Here is a 12142-nt window from a genome sequence, read left to right on the forward strand (position 1 = left end):
ACTGCTGTTATCAGGTAACTCAGATGATGGGTTCACAAAATCACAAAGTTTACAATTGCTCAATCAGCAAAGATCAAATTTGGCCAAATCTTCATCTGAAGCACTGGCTAGACTTGACAATCATATTGTTCACAGATGATTAACAACGAGTTAGCCAATAACTCAAGAACCAAATCTCCACAGTTAACGTTAGCTAATGTGAGGGCCAGTAAAAAGTAGGTCAACTCCTGCAGGCCAGTTATGCATCTGTCAGCTGCTGCTGGACAGCTAACCGAGCTATGCGTCCAGCTGAACACATGACTTTTATTACCTGCATTGGTCGACTGACAGAAACATTGCAGCAAGGCAGAAAACAGACACAATGCAAAGATGACACATTTTATAAGCCTTGAGTGAGGTGAGCTGTCAAAATTTCCCGCGAAACTAACTTTGTCCGCCGGTAAACAGCACGACTAGCTTTAGCAGTTACACGTTAAGTTACTAGCTGATAGTCTGACCAAAGTAACGTTAGTGCTGCAGGCAGAAGCCACAAATCGACAAAATGTTGTCAAAATAAGACATTGAAGCGGAGAATACCAAACTATACGGGGTTAGTTGTTATTTTGTTTATTTCTAGCAATGAACAAAAACATTAACTTCAGTTCCACGTGTGTTAAGAACATGCCTTGTGTGCCGTCCTGTGTAAGTTAGGACACCGATGATGTACGTGGTAAAAGTAAAGTAACTCACCAGTGAATGAGCTGTACCAATGCTGCTGTCGCTGTCAGCAATGAAACCGATAGGAGCTGAACCATGAGGCTTGAACAAAAGCAGCCCCTCTACTCAGGACAAAGTCCGCCAAACTTCCAGCCAATCCGGCCACAGGGAGGCGTGATGTGCGCGCGTCACCCCTCCCTCTAATGTCGTTCAGCAATGTCTCCCCTCCCCAAATACTCACTGCTGTGGGTCGGAGGCTTTATTCACCCTGTCGGGATTTATTTTATGTTCTTTTATGTAGCTGCTCCCTGTGCATTATCCCGCATATTACCGTACATTCATCACGAAATATTGATTTAAATATTTTATTACAAGCTAAGTAATTTACAAGCTTCTGCCAAAAAGTTCCGCAGGACTATACAGTACCATAGAAAGGTCTGTATCTAACACGTGTAGCAGAACCATAGCAACACAAACAAATGTGGTAAAATTGCCGTTCAGCTTCTAACCAGCAATCAAAACTTTCGTGCCCTCCGAATAAATCAAAAGTGACAGGCCTTCTAGAAAAATCTTCCATGTTTGGCGAGTGTTTGCATGCAGTGAGCAACGCCTTTTAGCACAAGGTGTCGCTTGTTAATTTGATTAGAAATTGAGTTGACTGCGGAGTGATATGATTAGATGGCCAATCAGAGTTGAGCATTCAACAACGCACTGTAATAACCTGTTTCTGCAAAGTGCAAAGTGAATTCAGATCCCGCCTGGAGGTAAAGACGGATCAGAGCCAACTGTTCAGCACCACTTCTTCCTGGACAGCTACGGGTTATCCATCCTATTACTGCAATAAAACCTCGGGAAGGGAGGGGGGGAGACTCCCTACCTTTTTACAGACTAGTATTCTGTCCAGATGGCGTACCTATCAAGCTGCAATCATTAACGGCAGAGGATGTTTTTAGTAGAGCAGCATGTGAACACAGGAAGTGCATACAAGAGTGAACTAGCAGAGGCATGGGTAGAAACAGAATATGACAGTGCTGTTGATCAAAGGGTGAAGTAGCAATGTCCCCCTCTGGCAACCCTGGAAAAGTAGCAGACAGGGTCCTTTCTTGTGAGCAATTGGAAACAAGCTTTGAAATTCAGATTTAGCATGGACTAAACCGAAACAAATGTTCTTTTTCATTTAAGTTCTCCATTGAAACTTGTTTTTAGTCTAGGGCCAAGCTTAATCCATGTCCATGAAACCAGCCTGTTATGAGTTACGGTAAAAACTGAAACTAAACCCTGTTTTCAAACCAGAACAGTGAAAAAAAATGCTGTCCTGGTCTGTGTAACCTTAAACATTTACCCATTTTCACAAGCAATATACATTGTGCATTGTGACTGTCATTGTGGAAAGCAGATCATTTAAAGTGGTCTGTTAATACTGCTGTGAACTCTAGAAACTTAGCTGGTTGACCCCACATAGACAATGTTATACACCCTTCATAATGATAAACGCAGGTAGCTCATTATGTGGGAGGCAACATGTATGGAAGAGGATTAGGGCCACGTGAAAAATGTATTTGAGTTCTGAGTTTACAGTCAGAATTCTGACTGTAATCTCAGAATTCTGAGATAAAAGTCAGAATTCTGAGTTTAAGAATTCTGTCTTTAATAACAGAATTCTGCCTTTAAACTCAAAACTCAAATACATTTATCACACTCATACATTCCTCACATCTGGCCCTAATCCTCTTCCGTACAACATGTCCCTGTCACAGAGGAGAAGTCTCTAAACCAGGGCTTCCCAACCTTTATTGCCAAAGCAACCCATGTTTACCGTGTGACAGAGGTTCTAAAAGTTTAGAAGTCAGAGTATAAAAAAAAGCTTTATTCTTCAGGGGAATAAAATTAATGTTGCCCCTGAGAGCTGGTAAATAACTAGATAAAAGCACCATGGCTGTCACATTTTTTGATTGTGAGAAGTCTAAAAGTAATCTGTGATAGCGTTTCATCCCATTTTTATATCAGTGGACCCAACATGGAGTCTTTAACCCAAGGTTGGGAAAGCCTGCAAAGCCTACACCTGTTGCGACAGCTTCCTCATGGGGAAATAAACCAAATGAACACATGAACAGACACGTTTTACTGGTTTCATAATATTAATCTGAAATATTTTCATGACTCAGTTATATACAATGTAAGATCCCAACAAAAAAAACAGTGGCAAAGCTCAATTAGCAAAGTTGGAATTACACCATGATGAATATACCATGTATCAATATCATGTACAAGGTTATAGGTTAGAAGGGGTCATTCCAAGTGTAAGCGAAGACTGGTGTATTCTCAATTGTAGCCTTTACTTCCTTGGAGTAGCAACAAGGCCAATATCCCATGCCAAAATATACACAGCCCCTTTCAATGAGTCTCTCCTCAACCATTTCCCAAATGGTCATATCGTACCGTAAATGTGAAACACTCTTCATAGCTTTTCCTTTTAAAAATAGTCAAATATATATATTGCGCCAGTCCATGAATGTGTGAAAATGCTTCTGATAAATAAACTCTTCATCATTTCAGGGAGAGGGAGTTCACGCCTTTAGCTGCTGCTGCCGCTGCTTCTTTTGCTGTAAGAAAAGAACACAAGAAAATAGATTAATAATCAGCTTCAATCACTGTATACATGCATTACAGCAGCATGGAGACTCTGGCTGGTATCTGTCTGGGCTCTCGGAATAGAAGCACTGATTGCCGACGAGCTTCCACTTTACTGATCTTGCTCTCTAAATGCAAAACTAATCCCGGATTAACGCTCTAAGGCACTCAATAATTACCGCCCCCTGTTTTAATGCAGTCATCACTGTACAAAAATCACCTTGTCAAATGTACTCACCTTTCTTCTCTTCCTCTTTCTTTTTCGCTGCCTCCTCTCTCTGTTTCTTGATGATGGCAAGGCGAGCGAGGTCTGCTTTGGCCTGGTCTGTTTTCCCCGCCAAGTGCATCTTCATGTAGCGCTCCTTGGCTTTCTGCTTCTCAATCTCCTCTCTGTGCAGCGGTGTGTGTCAGGGTGGGAGAGTAACAGGGGGTCAATGTAATGCATCTATGATTAGGATTACAGGAATTTATATGTCGCTGAAACATCATGGACATAAAATGGAAAAAAACAAGCTTGTCTGAGTGACTTTACAACTAGACACAGCAACAGAAAGAGGTAATTTTCCTGGGGTTTGTGTGTATTTGTGTGTGTGCGTGTGTTTCAACATGAAAGTGCCATTCACACCTCTCTCTCCTTGATAACTGCTTGGGCTCATCCAGCTCAATCTGCGCCACCTTCTTGGATTTCTGAGCCACTCTGTTGGGGTTCTCGATCTCTATCAAGCCCTCCACACCTCCTCTCCTCTTCTGCAAAGACAGCATGACAGCGGATACAGTATACAGTCAGTGCTTTGACTGTAACAAGCTGCTCATTTCAGTGTCTCAGAGGTGTGTGTGTGTGTGTGTGAGATAAGAGGGAGAGGGGGCGACAGAGAGAGGGAGACGATACCTGGGAGCCTTCATCATCACTGTCATCAGATCCTGAGCCTGGTAGCTTCTCCTCTGCCACATCGTTCTGCGCTGCACCCCCCACCTCCTCTTGCTCTTGCTCTTGCTGCTCCACATACAAGCAAACGACAGCCAAGCAGGCCAGACAACAAACAAGCAAACGTTATGTAGAGTAAACAAAATCACATCAACTACAAAACATGCAGTGATAGGGCTGGGCGATACGGTTGAAATCAATATCACGATAATCATAAGTATTGTTTTTCCGATATTGATGTATATCACAATGTGGCTAACGTGTGCAAAATCACATGTTAAATAATCAGTTAATTATTGTTCATCCCATTGAACCGAGTGGTAATGCTAGGTGTGATGTAAAAAAAAATCGATATTTTCAAATTATATTCCTTAAAATGTTTCATACCTCATTTTGTCAGTTGTTAAATAAAATGTGCTTGTTAGAATTGTGTCATGATATCCCAAAATCACCCTATCATCACAATACGATTCCACTGAAAGACTATAAACGATAATATTGAATTATCGCCCAGTCCTACAGAGACAACATGCAATATCACAGGTGTAATGATTATTGACAACACCTGTGAGCAACAGTATACTGTCAACCAACCCTTTTTCTCTCCTTCTCTGCCTTCATCTGGGCGTCTATCTCCTCGGGGCTCGTGTACGTCCGCATACGGCCCTTGTGACCACCTTTCTTACCTGCAATGATGGCCAGTATGATACATGACAGATCACATGGTCATCAGTACACATTAGACAGTAAGCTCCAGCAGTAACACACACACAGAGTCAAAAGAAGCTGGTTCGTTTCTGAATGACTTTACTGTCTAATGTTTCAACACCATATAAAGCAGTGACATGTAGCCTGAAGAGGCATGCCACCTCTCCTCTGTGGGTGGGTTTACTTATGTTAGCCGGATAACATTACGCTAACAACAGTGCTAATGTCAACACACACTGTGACATGTTGTGAGACGGACGTCCTTACCTCCTTTGGGCATTTTGACAAGCGAAGCCTTTATTATAAACTCCTCAACAAGGTGATACTGATCGAAAACATAAATGTTAAGGTGGCAGCCTTACTGACAGCTGGCTAAACACACTCAGTTGTGATCATGACAGCACAATACTCTGAGTAGTTCAGTCAATTGCCTGTCAACAAATTTCAGAAATAGGGAAATATGAAAGTCTGTTTGATTAATTCTTAGCTACTTTGTGCCAAATAATGTTCAGTTTTCAATAAAAACGCGAATCTGTACCATATTACACGAATAGCAAAATAAAAGAGACCTAAATCATGTTGTTTATCTAAAGGCAATTTGCTGGTTTGCTAAAGTGATGCAATATGCCAAGAACGATAGCAAGACACCTACTTCGATTTCATCTCAGAATAACAATATTATAATTCCCTGTATACATATTTATAAATATTTGTATTTCTTTTATAACATATATTAATCTAAGAGATGTTTCGAAATTTATTCAAAGCAAATAAATCGAATACACATAATGTTTATTTGGGACGACGACGTCAGTTGAGAGACGATAAGGGGAAAAAGGACCCCGCGTGACGTCAAATAGAAGGGCCTGAAACGGGTTCGCAAAATCAATACACAAACACCAGGATCTTTTGTTGTATTTTGTACTAATTAGAGCTATGCCGAAAGTGAAGAGGAGTAGAAAGCCGCCTCCAGACGGCTGGGAGCTCATTGAGCCCACTTTGGACGAGCTGGACCAGAAAATGAGAGAAGGTAACCCGTGAGAAGACTCCGCTCCGCTAACAACAGGCTGCGGGTCGTCACGGTTGTCGATAATGTGCTCAGGGTTTTCTCTATCTATTAACGGATGCCCACCTAATGTTATTTGAATATTGTCTTTTTCTTGGCGTTATTATATGAGCTCCAGTGTAGCTGTTTTGTTGAAGCATGCTTGTTCGACAGAGAAACATCAAGCCGAAGCCGATGGTCATTATTTTACACCTAAGCGAGCCGCTGTAAAAGCCCGGAGAAGCTTTAATTGTCCAACAGGTTTTAATTTCTGTTTCCCAAAGCTAACCCGTCTCCATTTTGTTGTGTTGCAGCTGAAACAGAGCCTCACGAGGGGAAGCGAAAGGTTGAATCCCTGTGGCCGATTTTCAGGCTGCATCACCAGCGGAGCCGCTACATCTTCGACCTCTTCTACAAAAGAAAGGCCATCAGCAGAGGTAGGCCGTGGTGCGAACTGCGACCCCTTGCATTTCTCCACCGTTCACCTAAAATATAAGAAACAACAAATGTGCTATATTATAATTTCTGCAAGTAAGATAGATGCCTTCCGTCTTCATTTCCCCTCAAATCCCCTGGTTGTGGATCATTTGATTAACTATTCCTTGAGAATTTGACATTTTGAAAATCGATTCCGCCATACATAAGACTTGATTTGAGACTATATTTGCCCAGTGTTCTCTCCACCTCTTTTCCCTTTACAAGAAAACCACAAGTTCATTTTAATTTTGTGTATCTGCTTTAACTATATTTGACTATCTGTGTATGATGTAATTGTTCAATCGCCAGACATCAGGAAACCGATCCATATCCATCCTCTGTCCATCTGTCCATCTAACCCAGTGTTGTCTTCCTGTGTGTTCTCGCAGAGCTGTATGAGTACTGTATAAAGGAAGGCTACGCAGACAAGAACCTGATTGCCAAGTGGAAGAAGCAGGGCTATGAGAACCTGTGCTGCCTGCGCTGCATCCAGACACGAGACACCAACTTTGGAACCAACTGCATCTGCAGAGTCCCCAAGAGCAAGCTGGAAGTCGTAGGTTTCACTGACATTACTTTTATTTACAGCTGGCCTGTACTTAAAGCCTACAGCTCATTCTCAAGCCAGCTAGACATCATTTAAAGGATAATACCAGTGTTTTTTTTAGTTGGTGCCAATCATACAGGTTGTCCCTCTCCTTTACATTGTTCCTGCTGGTGTCCGCACAGTCAGTGCAGTTGGAGATATCAGAGCTCATTTTCCTCCCTTCAGGAGAAGCCATTTGCTGCCAGTCATTCTTGTACAGTATGAAAAACAACTTCCACTTACTTTAAATTTGCTTGAGCTAGATAATCCATAACAGTAAACATTAAGCCTTAATTTGGTATTTTATCATTATTTCATTGTGCCCAGGTTGAGTCAGTGTGTGCATTCAGAAACCTCATTTGACCAGAGAATATTTCAGGCTCTTTGATTGGATGAGTGAGGCTGGAGGGCGTGTGTGTCACAATTTAAACTTAAGATGTAGACAAAACTTTTCAACAGTCGCTGGCATCCTTTGTGATTACGTCACGCTCTGCTTCCTGTCAATCCCCTGACATACACATTAAGAAATGTCTCCGCCAGGATATAATTCCTCAAAAATACGCCTTACAAACTTTATTGTCACATTCATGTCTTTTTATATAGGGAATCTTTGTTAGCTGGGACAGCAGTTAAGTAAGCTGTTAAGCTGTGAAGTTTGTATTTTAAAATGACAAAAATGAGTGAAAATAAATGTTAAAAACTCTTAATTGGATACAGCATGCATTGCAAAGTTTTTTTGGGGGAAATGTAAACTACACAGACAGTAGTAAGTGGGCTGTAATTCTAAATGATACCGGTATTCATTAAAACTGCATTTTGCCCTTCAACACATTTTGGGTCCCGACACATATTTTAAGAATTTTCAAATATGGTGCACTCAACTCCAAACATCAAAAAACAAGCCGAAAGTGAAAAGTTAATTGGCAAGGGTTTGTTTTTCCTTGTTAAATTCTACACATTTCAAGAAAACAGGATTCCAGGCAATAGTTTGTGTTGCGTAAACTGACACAGTTATCCAGTTACCCAACCACATGGCAACATCGCGGATGGCTTAGCAGATTAGCCAACACCAAATTGTGTGGAAACACAGTCATATGGAAAGGCCAGCTGTTATACTCTGTGTTTTGAAACCTGTATGTCAACAATGAAGTCAGCCAGCATGAGGAGCAGAGCAGAGCTACCATGATAACGACCATCAAATAAAACGCAGCTGTAAATGCTGGGAGCCATTGCTTCAGCCAGAATGACAATCGATATTATTTGGCCTTCAGATTTTCCAAGCTAGAGAACAAGGCTGATAAAGACATGTGTGGTCTAAACCTTCTGATTCTTCTCCACAGGGAAGGATCATTGAGTGCACCCACTGTGGATGCAGAGGATGCTCCGGCTGAGTGGTTTGTGGACATCAGGGCTATTTTCCATGGGACATCAGGGCTCATCCGACCTCCACCCGTCTGCTCCCACAACCCCGGAGCAAGATTGTGTTTATTACAGTGACCTGGATCAGAAACAACCCGTAGACGTCTTCACCATCATCCCCAACTGCCCCTATAGGGATCGATATTTGGCCAACCTCTCAGAGTTGGAGTTCATTATATATTAAGATCCTCAATTTTATGTTGATTCCTAGCCTTTTTAATATTCAAAATGTGTCCTTCATTTTTCCCCGCTCTCAGCTGATTTCAGATGTTGCATGAGTTGACAGGTGTGAACATTTGCTCCTTTTCTCTTTTCTTTGCAAGTCGTTCATATGAAATCTGTGACAAGGGAGGAAAGAAGGACGCATTAAAAGGGGGCCTTATTGTATTAATTGGTCAGGGTTTTTTTTTTCTTGTGTTTGTGTATTTTAAATCTGACTAATGCCCTCACCTCCAAAAACTCAAATTAGGAACTAAGGGTCCAGCGGGAGAAGTTAGAAGTCGTTTGTGGATCAGGCCTGCCATTCCAGCTGTTTAGTGTACACTGTGAAGGTCATTATAAGTGCTACTGTAGTTCATTTCATTTAAAGAGGGATGGGAGGGGAAGGGCTAGAGGGAAGGATTGTCGTTTAACATGTCATTGCTTTAAAACTGAAAACCTTTTCCTGCTCCTTGTACTTGTACTATACAACTTTAAATAAAATACTTGTGATTTACTTGTTCTTGTACTTTTTGTATTTCGAGGGCAGTTAAAGGCCCAGTCCAGGCTTTGGTCTTGATCTTTCTTGAACTCTGAGCAACATGGCTAAAATATTTGCTGACCTCCCTTTTAAACAAGCCTGCGGTTTGCCTTGTAGCAGTGTCTTGGTAGCAGAGGTGAAGTCTAAATAATTTATTTTCTGGAAGTAGTATAAATCATTGGAAAGCTGAAGCAGTAAGAGATACTCGATTTATGATGTCAGAGGTCTCAAGATCATTTCAAAGGTTGCTACATTTATGTGTCCATTTCTTTTTTTTGACCTCTGAGATCATTGTCCAAAAAAATGTTATACACACAATTTTACATGACTAAATGTTCGGTTCCATGTCATGAAGGCCTGTTTAGAATTATAAGTAGATTTTAAACATTTGACTAAAATATCTACCCATGTCTGTCTGACCCATGGCTTCATGCCTGCAAAGAAGAAAATCTCAGCGGCAGCCATCTTCTTGGAATTCATGCTTTACAAAGCGCAGAGATTTACCCACAGCAAAGCAATAAAATAGACACACACATATTGTTGTGCTGTTACCCTTGTAAGGCCAGTCCATTCATTCCCAAATCCCTCATACTAAGAAAATAGTCTTTTCTTAATAAACTCCAGGAAACAATTCTTCCATGTGACCACCTTCTCAGGATTTTGATTCTTGTGGGGACATTTGGCTCCGCAATTATAATAATTAAGTTATAACCCAGCTAAGACGAGATCAAAGACCTGTGGGACCCAAGAACATTTAGAGACAGTCTGAGACAATGCTATTGCTGTGTAGCCAAAACGACTGTAGCTATAATACACAGGACAGGAGGCAAAAGAGTATTTTTGTCTGACCAGTGAAATGGAACAGGGTAAATGCAGAGATATTCTCTGACTTCTTATCTGAGGTGGAGTGAGGACATTTTTGACACAAACGTTGCACCTTATCTTTACTCTTTACAAAATCTTACGTTGTCACTGTGCAAATGTGGTAAAAATACGACCGTGAGAGACGCTCAGGCCAGCTGATGTGACGATCTGCCTTAACTCTCCTGCTACTCAGAAGTATTCACACATGGAGGCCGGCAGAGAGAAGCTGCCGACCCACAGAGACACAACATGCTCCGCTGCATCGCCCTGCCCCAAAATAGTGCACATGTATTCAATTAATTTACATTTTTCTTACGAAAGGCTGAATTGGAACAATATGCCTGTCTACACTAGATTTGTTATTGCACATCATGAATTAGTCACACACACACACACACACACACACACACAGAGCTGCCCACTCACAGTGAACAGCTCCTCATGCTCGGGGAACAGAACATGCTGCTTGGGAAAACTGTTCCTGCAGAACAATGTTGCTGTCACTACTGAACAGAATAGTATTATTGCAGCAGGGTTTTTACATGATTAACTGCTGCTCCTGTTCTATGACAAAATGCCATTTTTTCCCCTTCAGTCCTCCACCTTTTCTTCCGCCGCTCCTAGCAGATAATTAGACGTTTTAATGGGCTGGAGTCTCTGCAGCCTGGTGTTTATTATTCATGACACCTCAGAAACGCTCCACATACGCATACGCCACCGCTGAAGCAAGTCACTCGCACACACAAGTCTATTCGAGTATTTGATCTTTAATAATGATCTGTAGGTTGCATTGGCCTTTTCTTACAGTATCTCACAGTGAGATTCAGTATAATCAACATGATGGATACCGTCACCTAACTCCTGTGTTAACCAGGCAGCAACACAAAACAACTAAATGGATTCAAATAATTTAATGGGATAATAAACGAATATCATCAATAGAACATAAAAGCATCCAGACATTCACGACGTGGTTTAAAAACACTGGAGATCCCAACGGTGTCCCCCCACCCCCCTCCAAGGCCGATGAGATACAAAAGGTACACAGACAAACATGATATGGCAACATAAGGACACTGAGTAGGAACACATGTTAAGCACACTGTGGTATGGCTTATTCAGATTACATTCACCTTTTTTGCATTAGAGAGACAATTCGTGTAACAATATCTGAGTGGAATTGTGTGGCAATTCTAACGCAAAAAAACAAAAACAATAAAAAGTTAAGACATCAAATGTAGCAAAAGAAGCCCAGATTGCATTCTAAGGGAATGTCTGTGAATAATAAATTGGAACAATACATTGGGTGGAATGATGGGATTAAAAACATAACACGGTGCTGTTAATAGTTGAAAAGTATTTTCCTGTGGCAATTCAGTACAGTGACACACAAATATTTCTTCAAACTAGAACTGGCCTTGTTCGCAGTAGAAAGGAGAGTAGCCGTGATTCCGCATTTGACCTTTGACCTCCAAACTTCTGACCATGCAGAAGTACCGTTTCCATCTTAGATGTAGAATTACAGTTTTATCATCAACATGGGCCTGGCTCAGACCAATGCCTGGAAACAGTAATATCTCAGCAAAAGTAATTTCTTCACAGGAAAACGGGATAAATTAATTATTAAAGACGCCTCTTTAATGCCGTTTCGCTGCCTGAACTTCAAGCGTAAAGATTCTTCTGCTCATCTACAGACACAAAATCTGAAGGGGTTCAGCATAACGCACATGATCCAAATTTGATCCTAAAGCAACGAATATGGAGCAAGTATCCATTCACACTATACTTTCACTGTAACCGAGGGCCGTTCAGAACAAAATAAGACAGCCATTGACCAACAGGCTTCAGTCAGGTGTCAAACTAAGAAACTGGTTCACTACGATGGCACAGAAAATCCGATTTGTCCAACAATGGAACTATACTAACAAAACAGTGCTATCGCAGTAATATTTCAGCAATCCGTTCATCATCTCACTTGAGTCAGTTCATCAGAATACAACGAAACAGAAATATCATTTACATTACGGTGATTCACCCTGGCACAAGACAGTC

General features: G+C 41.3%; 2 protein-coding genes across 2 annotated transcripts; one reads left to right on the forward strand and one right to left on the reverse strand.

Moving 5' to 3' along the window:
- Window positions 1-2516: 2516 nt before the first annotated feature.
- On the reverse strand, window positions 2517-5353 carry pdap1b (pdgfa associated protein 1b). The gene is made up of 6 exons (XM_078284811.1): window positions 5228-5353; window positions 4847-4938; window positions 4217-4321; window positions 3953-4074; window positions 3566-3717; window positions 2517-3299 (listed from the first exon to the last, which is right to left on the reverse strand). Exons 1-6 carry the CDS (start codon window positions 5238-5240, stop codon window positions 3244-3246), a joined length of 540 nt encoding a protein of 179 aa, XP_078140937.1. The 5' UTR covers window positions 5241-5353; the 3' UTR covers window positions 2517-3243.
- A 440-nt stretch (window positions 5354-5793) lies between these two features.
- On the forward strand, window positions 5794-9202 carry bud31 (BUD31 spliceosome associated protein). Its single transcript, XM_071906388.2, has 4 exons — window positions 5794-5990; window positions 6320-6442; window positions 6872-7038; window positions 8409-9202. Exons 1-4 carry the CDS (start codon window positions 5897-5899, stop codon window positions 8457-8459), a joined length of 435 nt encoding a protein of 144 aa, XP_071762489.1. The 5' UTR covers window positions 5794-5896; the 3' UTR covers window positions 8460-9202.
- The last annotated feature ends 2940 nt before the right edge of the window (window positions 9203-12142 follow it).

This window comes from Centroberyx gerrardi, chromosome 7, assembly GCF_048128805.1.
Source record: "Centroberyx gerrardi isolate f3 chromosome 7, fCenGer3.hap1.cur.20231027, whole genome shotgun sequence".
NCBI classification, from domain to species: Eukaryota; Metazoa; Chordata; class Actinopteri; order Beryciformes; family Berycidae; genus Centroberyx; species Centroberyx gerrardi.

Coding starts and splice junctions, on each gene's coding strand:
- pdap1b (XM_078284811.1), bottom strand. Junction 4,322..4,846: donor CAGAGAAGGAGAGAAAAAGG/GTTGGTTGACAG, acceptor TATGTGGAGCAG/CAAGAGCAAGAGCAAGAGGA. Junction 4,075..4,216: donor GTGATGATGAAGGCTCCCAG/GTATCGTCTCCC, acceptor CTGTCTTTGCAG/AAGAGGAGAGGAGGTGTGGA.
- bud31 (XM_071906388.2), top strand. CDS start 5,897: ATGCCGAAAGTGAAGAGGAGTAGAAAGCCGCCTCCAGACGGCTGGGAG. Junction 6,443..6,871: donor AAGAAAGGCCATCAGCAGAG/GTAGGCCGTGGT, acceptor GTGTTCTCGCAG/AGCTGTATGAGTACTGTATA. Junction 7,039..8,408: donor CCAAGAGCAAGCTGGAAGTC/GTAGGTTTCACT, acceptor TCTTCTCCACAG/GGAAGGATCATTGAGTGCAC.